The sequence below is a fragment of the Chiloscyllium punctatum genome, chromosome 27 (assembly GCF_047496795.1).
Source record: "Chiloscyllium punctatum isolate Juve2018m chromosome 27, sChiPun1.3, whole genome shotgun sequence".
In the NCBI taxonomy this organism is placed as follows: Eukaryota; Metazoa; Chordata; class Chondrichthyes; order Orectolobiformes; family Hemiscylliidae; genus Chiloscyllium; species Chiloscyllium punctatum.
This window is the reverse complement of record NC_092765.1, coordinates 49,388,244-49,411,094: the sequence shown is the minus strand read 5'-3', so window position 1 is coordinate 49,411,094 and position 22,851 is coordinate 49,388,244. Positions and strand designations below refer to the sequence as shown.

General features: G+C 44.0%; 1 protein-coding gene across 2 annotated transcripts in view; it reads right to left on the bottom strand.

Moving 5' to 3' along the window:
* col16a1 (collagen, type XVI, alpha 1) overlaps positions 1-22,851 on the bottom strand; it is a 367,062-nt gene that overhangs the window by 72,111 nt on the left and 272,100 nt on the right. For both annotated transcript variants that reach the window (XM_072548617.1, XM_072548616.1), the window contains exons 43-50: positions 22,042-22,086; positions 18,766-18,882; positions 15,679-15,738; positions 14,592-14,672; positions 11,420-11,464; positions 9,690-9,734; positions 4,938-4,991; positions 1,768-1,821 (exon numbers count right to left, since the gene is read on the bottom strand). In XM_072548617.1, coding sequence (XP_072404718.1) covers positions 1,768-1,821; positions 4,938-4,991; positions 9,690-9,734; positions 11,420-11,464; positions 14,592-14,672; positions 15,679-15,738; positions 18,766-18,882; positions 22,042-22,086 — 501 coding nt within the window. The remainder of the gene's footprint in view (positions 1-1,767; positions 1,822-4,937; positions 4,992-9,689; positions 9,735-11,419; positions 11,465-14,591; positions 14,673-15,678; positions 15,739-18,765; positions 18,883-22,041; positions 22,087-22,851) is intronic.

The window sequence follows — 22,851 nt, the reverse complement described above, 5'->3', positions numbered from 1 at the left end:
GCAAATGTGACTTAACACTATCAGCCTTAAAACGCAATAGCACTGCCGCACTATTTCCCTTTCTCCAATCATAAAGCTGAGGTTACGCAGGCTAATGCTCCCTCTACTCCTCCGAATTCAAAGTAAAGCCGCCTCAAATCTGTCCCGATCAATACTCCAATGTCAGGGACAATATGGGGTTAGATACAGAGTAAAGCTGCTTCTACATTGTCCCCATCAAACACTCACAGGTCAGGGGCAGCACGGGGTTACATACAGATTAAAGCTGCCTCTAGATTGGCCCCATTAAACCCTTCCAGAACAGATTCTGTACAAGGTTAGTACAGCTCCCTCTACTCTTTAAACTGAAAGTAAAACTTCACCTGCACTGCCCTATCAATGACTTCCAGCAAAGGGACTACAGGGGGTCAGATAAGAGTCAAGCACCTTTTGCATTGTTAAACTAAAGCTCTCTCTCTATTTTGTTAAACTGAAATTGAAGTTCCTTATACACTGTCCCCATCAAACATGCCCAGGACCGATCTGTGTGGGATTAGTTACAGAGTAAAGTTCCTTTTATGCTGTTCTATCAATATAAGGCAATCCCTGATGTAGGTAAGCAAACACTTGGAAACACCATCTTTCACCATTACCAGTCCAATGTATGGTCTTTATTATAAAGTTTAATATTGATTTATAGCTAATGTCTTGCTGTATTTGTTGACTTGATCCTATGGGATATGGGGTGGTCTGAATGAAACTTGAACAGCGGCTGAAAAATAGCTCTGTCCAACAAAGTCCAGGCAGGAAACAGTTTCCATGTATCAGCAGCAGCACTCAATCTCACGGAGCACGCCAAGTGAAAACCCTCCTTCCCTCCAGGTAGTTTCAGAAATGTCCGCCGCTGTCAAAATCCGACCCAATGATCTGTTGTTGACATGTGACCAAACGCCAGTGGATGTTACAAGCCATTTGGGAGAACAAATAATACAGCACAGGAACAGGCCCTTCAGCCCTCCAAGCCTGCGCTGCCACATTTTGCCCTTCCATACTAACACTGCCTTCACTTACAGGATTCATATCCCTCTATTCCCTTCCTATTCATGGACTCGTGTAGGTGCTTCTTGAATGCTGCTGTTGTGCCTGCTTCCACCCCCTCCTCTGGCAGCACGTTCCCGGCTCTCACCACCCTGTGTGTGAAAAACTTGCCTTGCACATCTCTTTTAAACTTTCCCCCTCGCACCTTGAACCTGTGTCCCCTAGCAATTGACCCCTCCACCTTGGGAAAAAGCTTCATACTTTCCACTCTACCCATGCCATTCGCAATCTTATAAACTTTTATGAGGTCACCCCTCAACCTCCTGCATTCGAGTGAAAACAAACCAGTCTAGCCAATCTTCCTTCATAGCTAAAATCCCCCATAGCAAACAACATCCTGGTAAACCTTTCCTGTACCCTCTTCAGAGCATCAACATCCTTCTGGCAGTGTGGTGACCAGAACTGTACACAATACAGAAGGGTGTTACAGGCCATTCCTGATCACACCTTCCTATTATGTTCATACCTACAGTTTTGAGCTAGGGCACCTGAGCCCAATTGGATGAAAGTCTGGCTTAAGATGGTTCATGTTCTCTGCAGCAGGACATTCTACTATTTGAAGCATTGTCTGAGTTGTATACAGAGCTTAGTGCACCCGTGACCTACTTCAAGAGTCTCACTGTGTCCCAATCTATCCTAGACTGAAACCCAGTTACTTTATACATTTCAGATGCTCCTCACGAGACATACCGAGAGACCAGGCATTCCTGATGACCCAGGGTATCCGGCAGGGCCTATAGGACCCTAGGAGACAAAGACAACAGAACATGGTTACTCCAGCTGGCTGTGATGGGTCTAACTTCACAAAGCAACCTTTAAAGGACACTGATGAAGGATGTTCAGTGACAGTGAAGGAATACAACAAATAAACACAAGGCTTCTCTATAAACACTGTGAATGAGGTGATGCTACAGATTGGACAGCAGCTGCTGGTTACCCATGAGAGCCTTGTTGTGGTAACGCGACCCAGGAAACAGAGGGAGTAGCCGCTTGAGGAGCTCTGTGGTTTGTCTCATCATCAATCAGTGGGCAGGACAAGTTTTGCTGATGAAGCATGAGAATATTAAGCTCATCGATTGGAACAATTAATCCTACTTCTCTGTCATTTTTTCATTGTCCTGCTAATGACTCCCCTCAAGTGTTTTATCCAATTCCCTTCTAAAAGATGACTACAGAATCTGCTTCTCTCAGTCATTCAGATAGTGCACTCCCTATCATAACAATTCAGAGAGCACACAAATTTAGCTTCAGGTTACCTCTGATTCTTTTACCAATCATCTAAAATCTGTCTCTTCTGGTTACCACGGGAACCCATCCTTAACTGGAACCATATATTGCCATTCCTTCACTGTCACTGTCAAAATCCTACAATCCAATAAATTTCAAGAGAAATTGGTTAGATTCTTTTTTAATGGAGATGGTGTGTGATTTGTATTTTACTTGCTGCTTATCAGCCCAAACCTCAACATCGGCCAGTTCTAGCTGCAATTGGGCCCGAATTGTTTCTGCATCTGAGGAGCAGTGAATGGTGCTGAACATTGTGCAACATTCCCATCTCTGACCTTATGACAGAGGGAAGGTCACTGATGAAGATGGTTTGCTTTAGGACAGCACCTTGAGGAATTTCTGCAGAGATGTCCTGGAGCTGAGAAGACTGACCTCCAGCAACCACGACCATCTTCCTTTGTGCCAGGTCTGATACCAACTAGCAGAGGTTGATCCCCTTAAACCCACTGATTCCAGTTTTGGTCAGGCGACTTGATGCTACACTCAGTCAAGTGTGGCCTTGATGTCAAGGGCAGTCATTTCCACCTCACCTCTCCAGCTCGTAACTTTTGTCCATGTTTGAAGCAAGGCTGGAACAAGGTCAGGAGCTAACTGGTCCTGGCGAGACCCAAACTGGGTGTCACTGAGCAGGTGCTGCTTGGGAGCATGGTTGGTGATACCTTCCACCATTTTACTGATCATCAAGAGTAGACTAACGGGGTCGCTAGGTTGGATTTGTCCTGCTTTTTGTGTACAGGACATACCTGGGCAATTTTCCAAATTGTTGGGTAGATGCTAGTGTTGTAGTTGTACTAGAAGAGCTTGGCTAGAGGAGTGGCAAGTTCTGGAGCACAAGTCTCCAGTATAATTGCTGGAATTCTACTAGGGCCAATTGCCTTTGCAGTATCCAGTGCTTTCAGCTGTTTCATGGGCTGAAGACTGGTATCTGTAATGCCGGGGACCTTTGTAGGAGGACACTTCTGGCTATAATTGTTACAAATGTCTTATCATTTGCATTAATGTGCTGTGCTCCACTCCCCATTATTGAGGATGGTGATATTTATGGAGCCTCCTTCTCCAGTGAGCTTTTTAATTATCTGCCACCATTCATGACTGGATATGGCAGGACTGCAGAGTTAAAATTGTTTTTCAATTCATTCATGGGATGTGGGCATCATTGGATGAGTCAGCACTGAATATCTATTCCTAGCCTGGTAATGCTAGGCAATTTCACTTGGCACTTGAGTGGTCTGGAGTCATGTCACCAGGTAACAGCAGCAGACTTCCTTCCCTAAAGGGCATTATTCAACTTTTACAACAGTTGACAATAGTTCAATGGTCATCTATAGAATTTTAATTAATTACTATTGGCCAACATTACCTCAGTCTTTGGATTACTAGTCCAGCAACATTACCACAAGGCTATCTCCTTCCTCTGCACAAATGTTCTGTGTTTGCTACTGAAACTTCAACGGTCTATCTGATTAAGACTTCCATAGATTTATAAAAGCATCAGTTCTTTTCTTCAAGAATTTACAAATGGGGTCTTTTTGAAGCAACTTCTCATTTGCGTTGTTATTACAGGGTTCCTTGGTTCAGTGCATAGTGTGTCCAGGATGGATGGGCATGGAAAAGGCATGAGTTGGCATGGAGTATATGAGGGGCCACTGGGTGTGACTGGGCAGGAGTTGCCATTACATTGCCACTGTGGAAGTTGCATGGAAGGGCATGGGAGGGGTAAAGGTTTTACGACCTGAAATATAACCATCCAGCTGGGATGAAGTCCCAGAGAACTGAGGTGGGCCTTTTGAGCAGGTTGACAAGACACCCAGCTGCCTCCGACCTGCTCGTGGGGATTATGAGCTTGATTCCATTCCTCTCCCATCTCCTAGGAATGAAAATTGCACCTAAAGGAGGCACTTTCCACCAAGATGGTACTGTCAAATTGAGAAAGTTTGGAACTGAAGTGCAGGTCCTGTATTCTGTCCCTCCCCCCCTCAGACATTTCTTTCCAATATGATGGCAATGTCATCAGATGAAAACATAGTGGAATGTTCTGAGGTGGCAAGCAGTTCCCTTCCCCACACTCTGCTCCTAGTGGCTGTACTGGTTGTGCATTGAGATAGCAACATCCCAACTGGTTTGCACAGGGATCTAGGTGATATGCCGCTGGTATCTGGGAGAGCCCGCAAAAGTAATGTTAATCAATGATAAAAGAAAGGAACTTGATACCTCTGTAGAATATAGCATGCAGGCATTGCACTCCTGATGCTAAGCCCCCATTGCAATGCCATACCCAGCTCCTCAAGTCAATGCTTTTCCATCTGAAGGAGGTTTACACCTGAATGTCGATGTTCCCACCTCCTGATGCTGCCTGGCTTGCTGTGTTCCTCCAGCCTCCTGCCTGTCTACTTTGGATTCCAGCATCTGCAGTTTTTTTTTTAATCTCTTTCCATTACCAAACCGCATCCCCCACCCCCCGTCCACTTCCACCAGCATGAATCTTCAGCTGTGTGGTTACATTATTGATGTTAATGCCACCACTGCAAAGGGCAGTTAGTTATAGAATCAGAGCCCCGAAGGACTGAACTCACCTGTTCTCCTTTCTGTCCAGTTAACCCAGGTGCACCTCGCTCTCCTTGAAGACCCTGTTGATGAACAACATTTTCTTAAAACAGGAAAATCATTAACTCCTTTCAACAATGACTTTTGTCTGAGTGAGAATCTGATGTTGGATGAAATTCTCTGCTGTTCTTCCAGTAGGTTTCTCAATGTTTAATCTGCGTACAGGTATATTCCACTAAATGTTGTGTTTAACTGCTGCCCTGTCACTGAGAGAACATTAAAGATAGTGTGACAGAGAGGCGACAGATCGCTTGGCTGCTAAATGAAGGGATTCTACCCCTGCTTCTGTGGTCTTACCCTGACTCTGGCTCAGTGTGACCTCTCCTCTGAACTGAAGGGAAACTGATACAGCATTCATCCCTGGGATTTATTTTCTCACATCTCCTTTGTAAATCTACATCATAACCCCTACAGCAGCTACAGTGAGCCAGAGGTTCAAGTCCCACTGGGCGCAGAAAGACACACTGAAGCTGGCTGTGCTAATTTATGGAGAACACCTTAAACACTGACCCTACTGAACCCCTCATGTGGGTATAAAAGGTCACTTGATGTTATTTGAAGGAGGGGGGGGGGGGGGGGTTGGTGGGGGGGAAGGAGGGATTAGTGTCCTGGCCAATATTTGTCCAAGATACATTATCTGCTCCTTATCACTTGCTGTTTTTTGGGAGCTTGGTGTGTATAAATTTGCTAGTGTGTTTCAGATATTACAACAATAGCCATACAAGACAACCACTTCACTGGCTATACATCATTTTGAGGTGTTCCCAGGGTTACCAATTACATCAAAGTAGGTCAACATAGAACATTACATCACAGCACAGTACAGGCCGTTCGGCCTTCACTGTTGTACCGACCTGTGAAACCAATCTGAAGCCCATCTAACCTACACTATTGTATTGTCATCCATATGTTTATCCAATGACCATCTAAATGCCCTTAAAGAATCTACTACTATTGCAGGCAGAGCATTCCACTCCCCTGCTACTGTCTGAGTAAGGAAACTACCTCTGACATCTGTCCTATATCTATCACCCCTCAATTTAAAGCTATGCCCTCTCGTGCTAGGAATCACCATGTGAGGAAAAAGGCTCTCACTATCCACTCCTTTTGAACCCTCTGATTATGATTAGATTGCCTACAGTGTGGAAACAGGCCATTTGACCCAACAGGTCTACACCGACTCTCTGATGAGTCAACCACACAGACTCACTCCCCTACCCTATATTTACACCTGACTAATGCACCTAACCTACATATCCCTGAACACTATGGACAATTTAGCATGGCTAATTAATCTGACATGCATATCTTTGGATTGTGGGAAGAAACCAGAGCACCTGGGGGAAACCCATGCAGACACGGGGAGAATGTGCAAACTCCACACAGACAGTCCCCCAAGGCTGGAGTTGAATCCAGGTCCCTGGCGCTGTGAGCCAGCAGTGCTAACCACTGAGCCACCGTGCTGCCCAAAATCCTGTGTGTCTCAATTAAGTCACCTCTCGACCTTCTTCTCTCTAACGAAAACAGCCTCAAGTCCTTCAGCCTTTCCTCCTAAGACCTTCCCTCCATACCAGGCAACATCCTGGTAAATCTCTGAACCGTTTCCAAAGCTTCCACATCCTTCCTGTTATGCGGTGACCAGAACTGCACGTAATACTCCAAGTGTGGTCGCACCAGAGTTTTGTACAGCTGCAGCATAACCTCATGGTTCCGAAACTCAATCCCTCTACCGATAAAAGTTAACACACCGTGTGCCTTCTTAACAACCCTATCAACCTGGGTGGCAACTTTCAGGGATCCACACATTGGACACCGAGATCTCTCTGCTCATCTACACTACCAATAATCTTACCAGTACTCTGCGTTCCTGTTGCTCCTTCCAAAGTCAATCATCTCACACTTTTCCACTTTTAAACTCCATTTGCCACCTCTCAGCCCAGCTCTACAACTTACCTATGTCCGTCTGCAACATCATTTGTCACTATCCTTAACTTTATCGACCTTTGTGTCATCTGCAAATTTACTAACCCATTCTTCTGCACCGTCATCCAGATCATTCATAAAAGTGACAAACAGCAGTGACCCCAAAACAGATCCTTATGGTACACCACTAGTAACTGAACTCTGGTATGAACATTTCCCATCAACCACCACCCTCTGTTTTCTTTCAGCTAGCCAACTTCTGATCCAATCTGCTGAATCACCCTCAATCCCATGTCTCTGTATTTTCTGCAATAGCCTACCATGGGGAACCTTATCAAACACCTTACTGAAATTTACGTACATCACATCATCCGCTTTACCCTCATCTTCCTGTTTGGTCTCCTCTATACCCTTCCTTTTTGTACCTGCCTTCAGCAGCTCGTCAGGTACATTGGTAAATTGGACCAAGCAGGGGAGGGGTGGATTAGAAGTGGGGAGAGGAAGGGAGAAGAGATAGTAAAGAGGAGAGGGGATGGGAGTGAGACAAAGTGAAGGGAGAGCATGTCAGACAGAACAGGGTACAGCAGGGTAAATCAGGAGAGGGAAAGAGTGGAGGGGAGAGAACGGGAGACATGACAGGATAGGGTAGAAGACAGCAGAGGAACCACTGTAAGAGGGAATATGCTAATGAGCAAGTAACTAAGACCAAACTTCTCTCTAAGCTGCAGTTTGTACATATTTGATGTGCTATACATGGTATTCAGAGTCAGCATGACAACTGTGGCATTGGTATCTATTTCCTGAAGTTTGCTGCTGTACATGGACCTGTGCAGCTGGGAAGAACATTAAAGTGAACGGTGGATACATGATGTAGAACCTGTAATCAAATAGTGAGGGCTTTGCAGCTCTGTTTCTATGATAAGTCACTGGATCTGAATCTCCTGTGGGGACAATTACTGAATCTCCTGTGATAAAGGATTATTGCTAAGCTGCTTACATTCAGTTGTTGAAGAAGAACGACTAGATATCTAGTTTTGATCACAGTTCAAAGTCACACACACCAGGTTATAATCCAACCGGTTTATTTGGAAGTATTAGCTTTCGGAACGTTGCTCCTTCTTCAGGTAGCTAGTGGGGCAACAACATAAGACAGAATTTATAGCACAAGAGCATTGTGTCATGACGCTACTTCCCACTAAACCTGCTGGGCTATAACCTGGTGTTGTGTGATTTTTAACCTTGTCCACCGCAGTCCAACACTGGCACCTCCACATCATAGTTTTAATCAGATTTAGTTAAAAAGTTAGATATCATAAAGTGACAGAGGTCTCACTGGCTGCAATTAATTGGCAGTGATGTGTTTTCCTCTATGATTAACAATCCATGGGTGGGGGATGGGATGGAGAGGGGTGACATCTACTGAGTGTTACCACCCCCAGATGGCAGCAGCTGTGCATGGTTTGGCAGTACCTGCAACTGGGTGGCTGCTGTTCGTAATGGATCCACTCTGAGCCCCAGGGTCACTGATGGACTCTGACCACAGGTCAATAATGATGGGAAGTGCAGGAGTGAGGGGTAGGCCTCTTGAGGGCAGGGAGTCAAGAGCAAAGACAGAATTGCCCCCTTAAAATCCCTTAATTTAGGGCAAGAGGAAGTTCATGGGCTTCTTGCCATTGACTTATTCAGGGCAGAGGTTAGTGTTAGGGTTAGGGTTCAGGTTGGGGTCTCCATCTGCCAGCTTTCTGTCTGATTAGAACCACCAAATTCACCACAGTGAGTGTATTAAAATCTACCCCATAACTGTCCAGCTCCCAACTCTACAATTCATCATCAGTGTCAATAAATGTATTCAAGTTGAGTGTTAACATTGGGGCACGACTCTAGGAGAACTTTCCCTCTTTCCTTCAAGGGAAGCAGTGAATTATTTTACGCCTACCTCAGGGCCTATTTATGAGCTCAGTTTTAATGTTCCCTGTGAAAGGTGGGATCTTTGACAGTGCAGCACTCCCTTAGCATGGCACAGTAGTGCCAGGCTTTATTCTGTGCTGAGGTTTCTAAGTTTGACTCCACAATATTCTGACTCTGCTGAGGGTTCACCTCCAAGGCAGGTTGAATATGGAGCTTCTGGTTCAGAGGTATGGGCACTACCACTGTGGCGCAAACATCTTTGAAAGTCTCTGAGGTTTATATTTAACATAGTGGCTTTATTTATTTGTATCTAATCTAGTATCATTTGCTACTTATAAGTGTTCTGAAGCAGAGTCACTGGACCAGAAACATTAACTTTGCTTTCTCTCCACAGGTGCTGCCAGACCTGCTGAGTTTTTCCAGCAATTTCTGTTTTTGCTTCTGCTTTCCAGCACGGGCATTTCTTTCAGTTTTTTTTTCTTTAATCTACATTAAGATACACCTCTAGGGAAGGTGGGATTTCAAGCTGGACATTCTGACCCAGGGATCTTTGAATGTGCCCCAGCAAAAGTCCAAACAGTCCTTCTCAATCTGGACACAATTAATCTTCGAGGTGTATCAGCAGAGGAACCATTCCCCTGGGTCAGAATGCTTGGTTTCAATGACACCAGGAAGATCCAGATCCTGGCCTATATCCCTACCCAGAACACAGAGACTTGTGTAAAGATGGCTTGTTAATTTGTGACATATCCCTGGGCTGCATGGGTCATCAGGTGAGGTCATCATTTGTAAGACCCTGTTGCAAGCTTCATCCCCCTGATTTGGGCATATTCTCTCCCCAAGAGTCCCACATCAAAATGAAATGGACATTTTGTCCATGAGGTACTTACAGGCAAACCTGAGGTTCCGGGACCACCAGGAAATCCAGGAGGGCCCTACAGGAAGAGGCATCTTCGGTTAGTGAAAAATCCCATCAGAAAGTGGAGGAGGACAAAAGCTAAATCTTCAAAGGCATTAAGTAAAGAGTAAGGAATTATGAGTTTGTTATCTCCTGAGCATTGACACTTGTGACTGCTGCGACACAATTGTATATGACAACAAATTTCTTCTGTTCACCTGTGACCTTTCCCCGAGTGTGTCTTCCCACGTTCTCCTCTCTCCTGTAATGGTGCTGACACTTACAGGTTCAACAACACTCTGCAGAAGTGGCCAGCTTGCACTTCTGAGCTCAGAAGCAAAGCTAATTCACTCAGATGTGGGTTTAGTCTTCAGCCGGGTATTTTATCTGATGTGGCAATGTTTAAGTTACCCTGTGTAATTTGAGAAATTGGATGTGGATATGACGGCGTTGAAGAATCCAACAAACATTTCTTAAAGGTAATGATTATATACAGTTATTATATTCACAGGCACATAAGTGTCTAAGCTTTTTGGCTATTCTTCCCTAATGTCACCAAGACTCATTGGCTATGATTATAATTTGTTCTGCCCACTCTGTGCCATGTAGAACAATATTGGGGTATGGTTGAACATGGTCAGTGTCCCTGCCTCCCCCCTCATGACCCAATCAATGCCAAGTGGAACACATGTCCCAGACTGGCATCATCGGCCCCTGATGTGGTATTTCAGCCTGAGGCCTGAGCAGAGGAACGATGGCTTCTCACCCGATTACCTCGGTCAAAGTTGTCAGATAGGGGCTTGTGGGCCTGAAGAGGTCCAGGCTGTCAAGGTTTGTGGGCCAGCAGCCACTCCAGGCCTTACGAGGAACTCTCTGGCTGACTCATAGAATCCCTACAGTGTGGAAACAAGCCAACAGGCCCAAAAAGTCACACTGACCTTCCAAAGACCCAGACCCATTCCCCTACCCTACTACTTTACATTTATCCCTGACTAATACACCTAACCTATACATCCTTGAAACACTATGGGCAATTTAGCATGGCCAATTCACTTAAACTGCACGTCTTTGGATTGTAGGAGGAAACTGGAGCACCCAGATGAAACCCACGCAGACACAGGGAGAATGTGCAAACTCCACACAGACAGTCGCCTGAGGATAGAATAGAACCCGGGTCTCTGGAGCTGTGAGGCAGCACTGCTAATCACTGAGTCACTGTGTTGTCCAAAGATTTTCCATCCCACACCACCATGTGTCCCCATTGCGTTCACAGCCTAACACTAACCCCTGGTCAATTCCTGGGCTGCTGTGCACTGACCCCAACCTTCACCTTCCTCCTGTGAGCTCTTATTTGATCTAGTCTTCACCTGGAGTTACAGGTGGTACATTCTTGAGGTCAACAACTCATTGTGAGGGAGAAAATGCTCTGTTCCACTGTGATTCAATTGTCAAATCTCTAAAACCTGTTTCCCCTGTTTAATAACCATAGTGCCAATAAAAGTAGCCCCTTCTTATTTACTTTGATATGACTCAGTGAATTGTACATGACAGAGGAGCAGGGAAGCCCTGTACAGGCAATATTTATGGTCCATATACTTCTTCATGATTTGTCCCACTGACTGGACAGAGAACATGTTCTCTAGAGGAACAATGACATTCTATTGGCTTGTTTTTGAAAAGAGCTATACTTGTCTAGGCTGAGCAGGTTAAAACAATACTTACAGGAGGCCCTGGGGGTCCAGCATACCCTCGCTGACCTGGAGGCCCCTAGAAAGAGAGAATTGTTCATTTTAGCGCAAATTACACAATTACAGTCCCTGTGCATCTCTGCGTGAAGCCACAAGATAATTACCAATGAGGAAGCTCAGTTGGACCATCTAATTAATTTAAGAAGATCCTAATGCCCTGCTTCCCATTGCGTGATGAACTGTTTTTTGATTTCAATCCTAAAATTACATTTCACCAGCTTGAATTTCTACAGCTTAATTATTCATTGTTTCATTTTCCCATGGACTCAGCTATCTTCTACTCCTCTTCAAAACAGTTGCTCAGTTACCTCAGAAACATAGAAAATAGGAGCAGGAGTGGGCCATTCAGCCCTTCGAGCTGCTCCACCATTCAATATGATCATGGCTGACCATCCAACTCAGTACCTTGTTCCAGCTTCCCCCCCCCCATACCATTTTGATCCCTTTAGCCCTAAAAATTATATCTATTTCCCTCTTGAAAACATTCAAAGTTTTGGCCTCAATCACTTCCTGTAGCAGAGATTTCCTGGAATGGAAAGTCCAGCCACTGGATTTCCCTCTCAGATTTGGGAAATACAAGTCAGCACAGTTTCCAATTCACCGATCACCATCCTGACCTTTTCTTCCATTCCTTCACCACAAACCCCACCATACATCACCCATACGGCCCACTCCAGATTTCCAACTGGGCATGATTTGGACCTGCCTCTTCTTTCAGAGGCCTAAGGTGAATGGATGCTGAGACAGACTGGGTAGAAGGTTTATCTTGCTTTTCAGGGAGTCTGGCCAAGCTCTGCAGATCATTTATGTGCCCTCGAACCCTTAATACCCCTCTGTCCCCATCTATGTCCATGTCCCCTCCATAGCTACAGGTATCCCCCATAACCATCTTATGCAGTTCGAGGACCATGTAACAGTAATTTGAAACATTGAAAATTGATTTAAAATTTTAAAAAACTAACAATTTAACAGAACAGCCAATCAATACACAGTCATTCATACTGTACAGAAAGACTATCTCTTGAGTTATTGGATAAAATCATGAATCTTCTTAAATGATCATCACGGTATGAAAACAAACATCTATTCAGAAACAACAAAGACAAACAATACTATTCTATTCTTTTATATCTATCAATGCTCTTGGTCCTGTGAAGAACAATTATCGACTGAGCAAAGGGCTTCATTCGCTTTGAAATTCGACCAAACGTTCATAGTCGGCTCTATCAAAACAAACCATCACCGTTCAGATAATGGAATCTATTAAACCTGACAGGGGGAAGAAAATCACTTTTTTCTATTTCAAAGCAAATGGTCTATCAATTCTCCAAAGGAGTAGGACTGGTGGCTGATTATTTTAAACCCAAGTTTAAGGAAGAGACGAATTTATTTTCGAAGTTATTCTATTGAAATCATCATTCACAACCACTGTTTTCAACAGACTTTTCCGCAGAAAAGTGCATTTACCAACTCAACCCTTGTACAACAACCAGTGCAGATTCAATAGGCTGAAGGGCATCATTCCATGCTGTATTACTTGATATTCAAAACTGGTCAATGAAATAGTCTGGTTACCTTTCCAGGATAGCCCAATGATCTATCACTGCAGCTTAAAACACATTTACTTTACAAAGCAGCATTTAGCAGGACAAGAATGTATTACCCTTAGCTCTCAGGACATTCTTGAGTTATCAGATTTCTACACGAACTCTCTAACCTGGCTTCCAAAACCCGCCCAAGCTGATGAAACTACTGTCGGGCATTGAATACAAACTAGACTCAGCCCGTCAATGCTGATATCAATGTGGAGCTGCAATCTGAACAAACACCGTGGTTTCTTCCACTTACGGGAAGATGTCCGATGTTCTTTTTGAGGGTTTAAATTCAAATGTTTGCCATTTCCTGCACATGTTCCCTTACCCTCTAGGCACTAAAAGACAGCCTCAAGTGTGTCTAGTGTGCTCACTCTTCCTTAAACTTGGGTTTAAAATAATCAGCCACCAGTCCTACTCCTTTGGAGAATTGATAGACCATTTGCTTTGAAATAGAAAAAAGTGATTTTCTTCCCCCTGTCAGGTTTAATAGATTCCATTATCTGAACGGTGATGGTTTGTTTTGATAGAGCCAACTATGAACGTTTGGTCGAATTTCAAAGCCTTGTGTTTCCTCCCAGCAGGGAGGCCTGTCTGATACCTTTCTCGGCCAGGAGTTAAGAACTTGCTTGTTTCTTAAAAGTTGCTTCAGTGTTTCTTTCAAAAACAATATTGTTGAGAAACCAGAGAACAGACAAGTCAAAAAGAAAAGTATTTAGACAAAGTAACGTAGATTAGTAATGTAAACAAGTCTGGTGCATGGAACTTTCGAAGTAATTGACTTCTGCCATCTTCGGATTCTGTGGGAGAATGAATTGGAATAGGGGTTGGAAGGATAGCCTGAGGTGACATGACCTCGTACTAAGGTTTGTATTTCTGAAATATAGGAAGTTAAGAGACACTTTGATTGATGACTTTTAGAGTTTTGAAATAAATCAAAAGGTTGGTCAGAGAGGAACCTTTTCTGCTGTGGGAAAATGCAGAAGGTGTCAAACACAGCCATCTTCTCCAGAGCCAATCCAGAGCGATGGGAAATAAATGCTGGCCCGCCCCAGTGTACGTTGCACTCATCCCATGAACTGAACAACAAGGAACAAGAGCATTCAGGAGAGAAGTGAGAAAACATGTCTTCAGGTAGAGGGTGGTAAATGGGTGGATCATTTCCTCCACAAAAAGCAGCAGCTTCTCACTAAATTAATAACTATAATCAAAGATTGATCAAGGTTTGTTAACCAAGGTTATTGAGGATTATGGAGCCAGGGTAGGTGGATGGCAGTTAGGATACAAGTCAGCCATGACCTCAATGAGTATCAGAAAGACTTGAGGGTTACATTGATTTCTTCCTGATCCTATTTTCAAATGAAGGAAGCAGGAGTCAGCAAATGAAGTGAAGGTTGAGGAGGGCGAGAAAGTTCCCAGGAACATTGAGGTGACAAATGAAAGAATTGTTTATTGTGGAGCAAAAAGCACTTGTTAAACTATAACCAAGCAGTCCAGATACGTAGTTCAAATGTGCTGGTCCTAAACACCTGCCTTTACATCCTGCGGCCTTACCTGGTCTCCTTTCACCCCTCTTTCACCTGGAGGACCAGGCATCCCTGGTAATCCTGGATATCCACAGTCTCTATTGTTTGGCTGGAAAACAACAACAAATAGTTCTGATTAGCAGTATTTTTCCATCTCGCTCCTCTGCTGTCACACTACTGGCTGCAGTGGGGCCACTTACTTCTCTGCTGCACTGTACCTTCGTGAATAGTGATGGACAAGGTACAGAGAGTGAACAATCTGCAGCAGAAAGCAGCAAAGTTCATGGTGAAGGACACAGCTCTCTTTGTTTCTTTTTAGTACCTTTACAGGGTGCTCCAAAGAAGAGGCTGAGTCACTCAGACTCACAGCCAGTCACATAGATGAAACAATATTCAAGTTAGTGACAATCCTCAAAGCACAGTCTATGGCAGCAGTATGAATAACTCAGAGAGCAGGAATATACCAGGAGAGTTAGATACAGACTGAAGCTCTCTCTACACTGTCCTCATTAAAGACTCCCAGAATAGTTCAGTACAGAGTTAGCTACAGAGTAAAGCTCCCTCTACACTGTCCTCATCAAACACTCCCAGGATAGTACAGCACAGGGTTACATACAGAGTAAAGCTTCCTCTACACTAATGCAATAGACAATAGGTGCAGGAGTAGGCCATTCTTCCCTTCGAGCCTGCACCACCATTCAATATGATCATGGCTGATCATCCTTAATCAGTGTCCTGTTCCTGCCTTATCTCCATAACCCTTGATTCCACAATCCTTAAGAACTCTATCCAACTCTTTCTTAAATGAATCCAGAGACTGGGCCTCCACTGCCCTCTGGGGCAGAGCATTCCACACAGCCACCACTCACTGGGTGAAGAAGTTTCTCCTCATCTCTGTCCTAAACGGTCTACCCCATATTGCCATCAATTGCTCCCAGGATACTCCCCGTTGCACATTCTAACCACTGTTCACTGTAAAGATGCTGACAGGAATGGGAGCAGCTACAGTGACAAAACTATACCCCATATCTTAACCATCCAGAATCTCTCCAAAAGACTGCAGGAATATGGAATGTACGCACATGGATGTGAGACTAGTATTACACGGTACATACCAGCTGCTCCTCCATTCTGGGAAGTTCTTCCTGGCTTTGCTGTTGCCTCTGCTGCTTGCACTGTGGAGGAAAGCAATCGAGAGATTGTATTAAAATGACCAAGATCAAGTTTGATCTTCATTCTTGGAGTGATAGCTTGCCTTATTCGGTAAAGGTATTGCTCCCCTCTGTAACTATACGTATCACCTCCTTCCACGGATTTAGAATCAGAGAGGAGTTTTAGAGTTGTTTCCTCAAATAATAGTATTTAATTCTAGTTTTGTTTCTTTTTAAAGGATTTGGATACAGGGGAGGTAGAGGCCAGGAGGCAGCTTTTGTTGGTCTTACTGTCCCTGAAAGGTTTTTTTTCACATCTGGCTCAGCAGATGCCACAGAGTGCTGATAAAAATAACAAAGAACACTGAAAAATTACAGCACAGTAAGAGGCTCTTTGGCCCTCCAAGCCTGCGCTGATCCAGATCCTTTATAGAACAAAGAAAATTTGCACCCCAGAAACAGGCCCTTCAGTCCTCAAGCCTGAGCCGATCCAAATCCACTGTCTAAACCTGTCACCCAATTCCTGAGCATCTGTCTCCCTCTGCTCCCCAATTACTCATGCATCTGTCCAGGTGCATCTTAAATGAATCTATCGTGCCTGCCTCTAGTACTCTGCTGGCAACACATTCCAGGCACCTACCACCCTCTGTGTAAAGTACTAGCTGTGTGTAACCCCCTTAAACTTTTCATCTCTCATCTTGAAAGAGTAACCTCTCATTATTGAATCCTTCACCCTGGGAAAGAGCTTGTCTCTATCCACCCTGTCCATACCCTTCATGATTTTGAACACCTCAATCAGGTCCCCCCTCAATCTCCTTTTTTCTCAACCTCTCTTCATGGCTAGCAGCTTCCATACCAGGCAACGTCCTCGTAAACCTTCTCTGCACCCTCTCCAAAGCATCCGCATCCTGATGGTAATGTGGCGTCCAGAACTGTACACAGTACTATAAATGCGGTCGAACCTTTATCTAAACCTGTCACATTTTTCTAAGGCTCTGAATCCTTCTGCTCCCTGGCCATTCATATATCTGTCTAGATAGATCTTAACTGATGCTATCATGCCCACCTCGACCACCCTTACTGACAACGCATTCCAGGCCCCCACCGCCCTCTTCATAAAGCACTTTCCACGCGTAACTCCCTTAAACTTCTCCCCTCTCACCTTGAACTCGTGACCCTGCGTAACTGAATCCCCCACTCTGGAGAAAAGCTTCTTGCTAATCATCAGCAAACCATGAATGAATAAGTGATTTCATTGTCAAATATATCCAGAAAGATACAGTCAAAAATGTCTTGTCACCGCAATCCTATGTCATTTTGAATTATAAAAAAGAATAAAAGGAAATTAGTTAAATACAGTTCATCTTCTGTTCAAATTGGGTCTCAAACATGGCTCCAGAGCTTCTGCAAAGTCTCTGCAAAGTTTTCTGGCCTTAAGGAGGCCAGCCCTGGGTACAGTAACAATGACACCAAGGCAGCTGATGCTCTGCCACTGTACTCCCTGCTGCAACACACCCCACCCCCGACAAACCGAAGACAGCCCCATCTCCCGACTGAGTATCTCCTGGTTGACCACAAAAATCACCAACTGAAACCTAGCGGTTGACCTGAGTGGTGACAGGTTTCAACCTTCCACAGAAAACCTGGGTAAATCTCACAGGCTTAAGGATGGCTCAGGGAAGATGTGGCCACTTACTCCACAAGAGGAACGGCTCAATTTGTGACAGTACCATCCTGGTCAGACCATCACTCACTAAACATCCATAGTGGGAGATCGCTCCTAGTGGTCTCACAGCCTTCACGCTGAGTCAGCTTGACATGCTGAATGGATTGTTATCCTCGACACTGAGCCATCATTACTTCCCCACCAATACAAATAATTAAAATGGCCTAAAACATTTTCTAGGTAATAAAATGGTGTGAGTTTGCTTCCTGCAGAGTGTTTTATTGGATATGACAATGTTCACATCACCTCCTGTAACTGGATGTGGATAACATGGTGTTGAAGAGTGCAAGAGATTTGGAAAACAGATTTGGGGCAAGATGATGGTAAGGTCACTGGGCTCATAATCCAGAGCCCCAAGGCTAATCAGTTGGGGAACATAGGTTCAAATCTCATCACAGCAGCTGGTTAAATCTGAATTCAGTTCATCAATCTGGAATTGAAAAGCTTGTCTCAGCGAAGGTGACTATGGAGTTACCATTGACCATCATTAAAAAAAAAACCATCCACTTCAGTAATGTCTTTTAGAGAAGGAAATCTACCATCCCTACCTGGTCTGGCCTACATGTGACTCCAGACCCCACTACAATGTAATGGACTCTTAACTGCCCTCTGATATGGCCTTCCCAAACCGTTCAGTGAAGGGCAATTAGGATGGACAATAAACGTTGACCTTTCCAACAACACCCACATCCCAAGAAGGAAAGAAAACCAGGCATCAATACAGCTAATGATTACATACAAACATCACATTCCTCAGGCACACAAATGACTGGTGTAAGGTTAAGCTAGTAAGTTACAACAAAGCAGTGAGCTTCCACGCAAGTGGCATGCTTCAAGTGATCTAAGGTGTGATGGAGTCCAAGACCTTTATATCCTCAGGTCACATGCTATGATGCAGTGATGATATCATGAGCATGTCTCTTAAAGGTGTGTTGACATGGTAACAATCAGAGATAACTCAATACAAAGGGTAGTCACTCAGATTGAAGAATGATAGAAAACAGTATTCCAAAATATTAGTGCTGGAATTACTTCTATTCATAACTTATGTTTATGATTTGGACTGAAGAGTGAGTAACTCAATATTGAAATATTCAAATGAAATCAATCTAGAGGTTATAGTTAAAACCAAGGAAAAAAGCAACATGTTACAACATTGCATTTGGTCAACTTTTGAAGAGAAGTCTTTGAAAACATGAAAGTGACACAGCCTCCCTGAAATGCAGCTGTTAAAATGGTGCAGAGCCTGAAATCCCAGTAGGAGCACTACTACCTTCTCCTGGACAGATTGTAATTGAAAGGCTGGGCCCAGAGAGCACACTGACCTTTTCACAGTGGTCCACGCCTGCTGCCCCAGGAGTGCCATGCTCGATTTGCTCCACCTTCATTCCAGTGAATGCCTGGGCTCCAGGGAATCCAGCAGTGCAGTTCCCACAAAATGTCTATAAACAGAGAAAACCAACATGAGTAACCATAAGGATCAATAGGAAGGAACAAGCAATGACATCCTCTGTTGCAACACTGGAATTCTGAATCTGTATCCAGTCACAGGGCTTTGAAAGCAAAGTACTGTTCTGACATTAAACATAAAGGAATAAACTGCAATGTGTATTCTCCAGAGGTTTCACCTTGTGTATACTATTAACATGTAGATATGGCAATGAGCAGATCCGCTCCAACTTCCTCTCCGACCTATTACTTTCACCCCCACCTTCCCCCCAGCCCCACCTTCCTCCCATTTATCTCTCAGCCCCCTTGGGCCACCCCCTCATTCCTGACGAGGAGCTTATGCTTGAAACGTCGACTCTCCTGCTCCTCGGATGCTGCCTGACTGGCTGTGCTTTACTCACACCACATTCATTGACTCTGACCTCCAGCATCTGCAGTCCTCACTTTTTCCTCGACATTTTGTTTGTGTTCTAGGTCAGCTCCTTGAACCTGATCGCCATCAATGAGAGCGTGGGTCATCTGGCCTTTAACTGCACTTTCCCACCAAGGCTCATCTTCCTCAGTATCCTTGCCTGACAAGAATCTATTAATCACAGTTTTAAAATTTTCAATTCAATTCCACCCTCCCCAACGCCACGGGCTCAAAACATTTTGATGTTGTGAGTTCCAGACCTTGACTCCCCTTAATGTGAAGGTGCTTCCTGCCAGGCCTCTAAAAAGCTCAGCTCTAATTTAAGATTATGAACTTGTATTCATCATTCCTTACATAGATAATTTATCACTGACACATCCTTTAGACCCTTCAATTAGTTCACTCTTTAATCTTATCCTTAGCCCAACAAGTCCACACCGACCCTCCAAAGAGTAACCCACCCAGACCCAACTCCCTCTGACTAATGTTATGGACAATTTAGCATGGCCAATCCACCTAACCTGTACATTTTTGGACTGTGGGAGGAAACTGGAGCAACCCTACACAGACACGGGGAGAAAGTACAAACTCCACACAGCCAGTCGCCCGAGTCTGGAATTGAACCCGGGTCCTGATGCTGTAAGGCAGCAGTGCTAACCACTGAGCCATCGTGCCGCCCTGAATATGCACAGAGATCCGTCTATGTCTATACATCCTGAGGCATAGTGCCCAGAACAGAATGCAATACTCTGAAGGGATCTGATCAGATGTTTATACAGCTATAACATCAAACCCAACCTTTGTTGTCATGTCCTCTTGAGAAAAATAAGGTTTATCAATCAAGATGTTTTCATTGGAGTTTAGGAGAACTTTACTTAAGAAAATTTTTAAAGAGCTTGACAGGCTAGATGTAGAGAGGTTGTTTCCCTTTGTGGGAAAGTCTAGGGCCAGAGGGAGTAATGTCAGGATAAAGAGTCACACGTTTAAGACAGAGACAAGGATAATTTCTTCCCTCACAGGACTGTCAAGGCTTTGTCTGTCAGCAGGTTCAAGGATCAGGTAGAGAGACTTTTAATTAGTAAGGGAATTAAGGAACTCTGGAGTTGAGGACGATCAGATTAGCTTTAATCTCACAATAGCAGAGTACACCCAAGGACTGAATAGCCTATTTCTGTTTCGACATCTCCTGGTCTTATGATAAAATGGATGTGAAGACAGGTAGGTCAGCCGTGATCAGATTAATGGAAGAATAGACCGGAGAGGTGAAAGGGCCAAATCCCACTGCGACGTTACCACTTTTCTCCAAAATTCCGAACATTCTGATGATTCATCATGTAGATTTGGGGCATGTATAGTTCAGATAGTCTCAGCCAAACAGTACGGTGTCTCGAACCAGTGTGCAGTGTCAATATGCAGCAGGCTGCAAAATGAAGTAGGTGAATTAAAATTAACCCTACATAGTGCTGAGGAATCCCAACAAGCTCTGACTCTCCAAATTGTGAATAAGTGGTTAGAAGTCAGGTTGAAGAAGAAAAGTGCTTGAATGATCCTTTCCTGGATTGTTGACAGGAATGTGCCGGAAATGAACATTTAGTCCGCAGGCACTTTCGTTTGAAAGTCAAACTCTGAGGTTATTGGAGGCCTCCCAACTAAGTGTCAGTCTTTGCAACATTGAACTATTGACACAAGAACAAAATAGGGCAAACAGCCCAAATGTAGTGTCACCAGTCACAATTATGTGAATTAATGATGAACTCCTTAAAATGACCCAGCATTTAAATGTTTCAGAGCTGTGTAAAATTCATTTTGAGTTTACGAATGTGTGAAAATAAATGGCTTAACAGCTCTATTAGAATTAAAAATTGTGCAACAGTAGATGATAGTCCAACAGGTTTACTTAGTGCTTACAGACTGTAGCTCCTGTATCAGGTAGCTGTGGAGCAGGATCGTAAGACACAGAATTTCTGTGTTTAGAGTTACCTGAGGAAGGAGCAGTGCTCCGAAAGCTAGTGTGCTTCCAAATAAATCTGTTGGACTATGACCTGGTGTTGAGTGATTTTTAACTTTGTCCACCCCAGTCCAACACCAGCACCTCCACATCATAGCACTATTACAGTGATAGATACGGGCTGTAATTTCAATACGGGCACACCCATGTGTGAATAATAATGCAGGTTCATTTTGAGATGGAAAAGCTCATTCAGCCCATCTGACCCTGCCAGCTATCTCAAAGAATCATCCAATTATCCCACTCCCTCCCCTCCTTTCCTTTTAGCAGGCACTTTCCTTTCATGATCTGAATAAATGATCAGAGTGTGTGTTCCCAATGCAGGAGATGGGCAGCAACATGAAAACTATTCACTGTGACTTTACTGATAAAGGCGCTGACATTAACATTGTGTACACCGACAGCCAAGAAGTACAATGGTGAAGAAATGTTTGTTGGCAGGAGCTTTTCAGGAACACTCTCAAAACATTATTAATTTTCTACATTTACTGAAGCTATAAGTTCAAACTTCCTCATTAGATTCTGACAGTGAGAATAGGGAAGGGCAAGGTTGGATGGTGTGTCACCAGTACCTGTGGAAATGAAGACATTCTTAATGTTTCCAGCTCATTTTCACGTGTCATTGTGAATATGCACAAGTGGGTGCAGCGCTCCACCTGCCTGGTGGCATTGGTCACAAAACACAGCCATAAAGACCATCTTTAAAGTTAGGGTCCAGGAGTCTGATCTTACCTTGAAGAATGAATCGTTCCTCTCGGCAAACAGTGATAGTGGAGACTGAAACACAAAAAGCAACTGTTTAAAATAATGATTTCAGTACATCTGGGATTTACTGTACATTTATGAACACACTGAGACTAGTCGCTGTGGCTCAATGCTACCACTCTAACCCTGGAGTTCAAAAAAAGTTTAAAAATACGACTTCAAGTCTTACTCCAGAGCTGAACACAAAGTCTAGACTGACACTCCTCGTAGAGGGAGAGTGCTACTGAACATCCCATCTCTCCACTAGGGCAGATATAAAAGATCCCAAGGTACTATTTGAAGAAGAGAAGTTCTTCTGGGTTTATTTGGGACGATAATTAATCAATATCAGTGAAACAGGTTATCTGATCAACTGTCAAACATGTTATGGGATCTTGCTGTCCCTAACTTGGCAGCCACCTGCCAACAGGGAGTACTTTTCAAAATTGATTGATTCACTGGTGTGTGCTTTGGAGCTTGAGCTTGTGAGGTGCTATATAAATGTAGGGGTCTCCTCCTTCAGAACAGCTATAGTTCCAAGACAGTCACATAGGATTTGAGACCAAGGCAGGCTCTCTTAGTGAACACAGGAATTCTGTGACCTTGAGTTAAACTGAGTCTTCTTCTTAAAGCCTGCTACACTGGGTTAGAGACTGGTGAGAGATCAGCTGTGAGGGGCTCCCAGTGAATCAGAGCAGAGATTATCCCCACCACCTCTCCACACAACATTCTTCCAACCCTCATCCTCCAACTCCTTTCCACCGGACCATATTTGTTATTGTTCATCTGTTTCACATT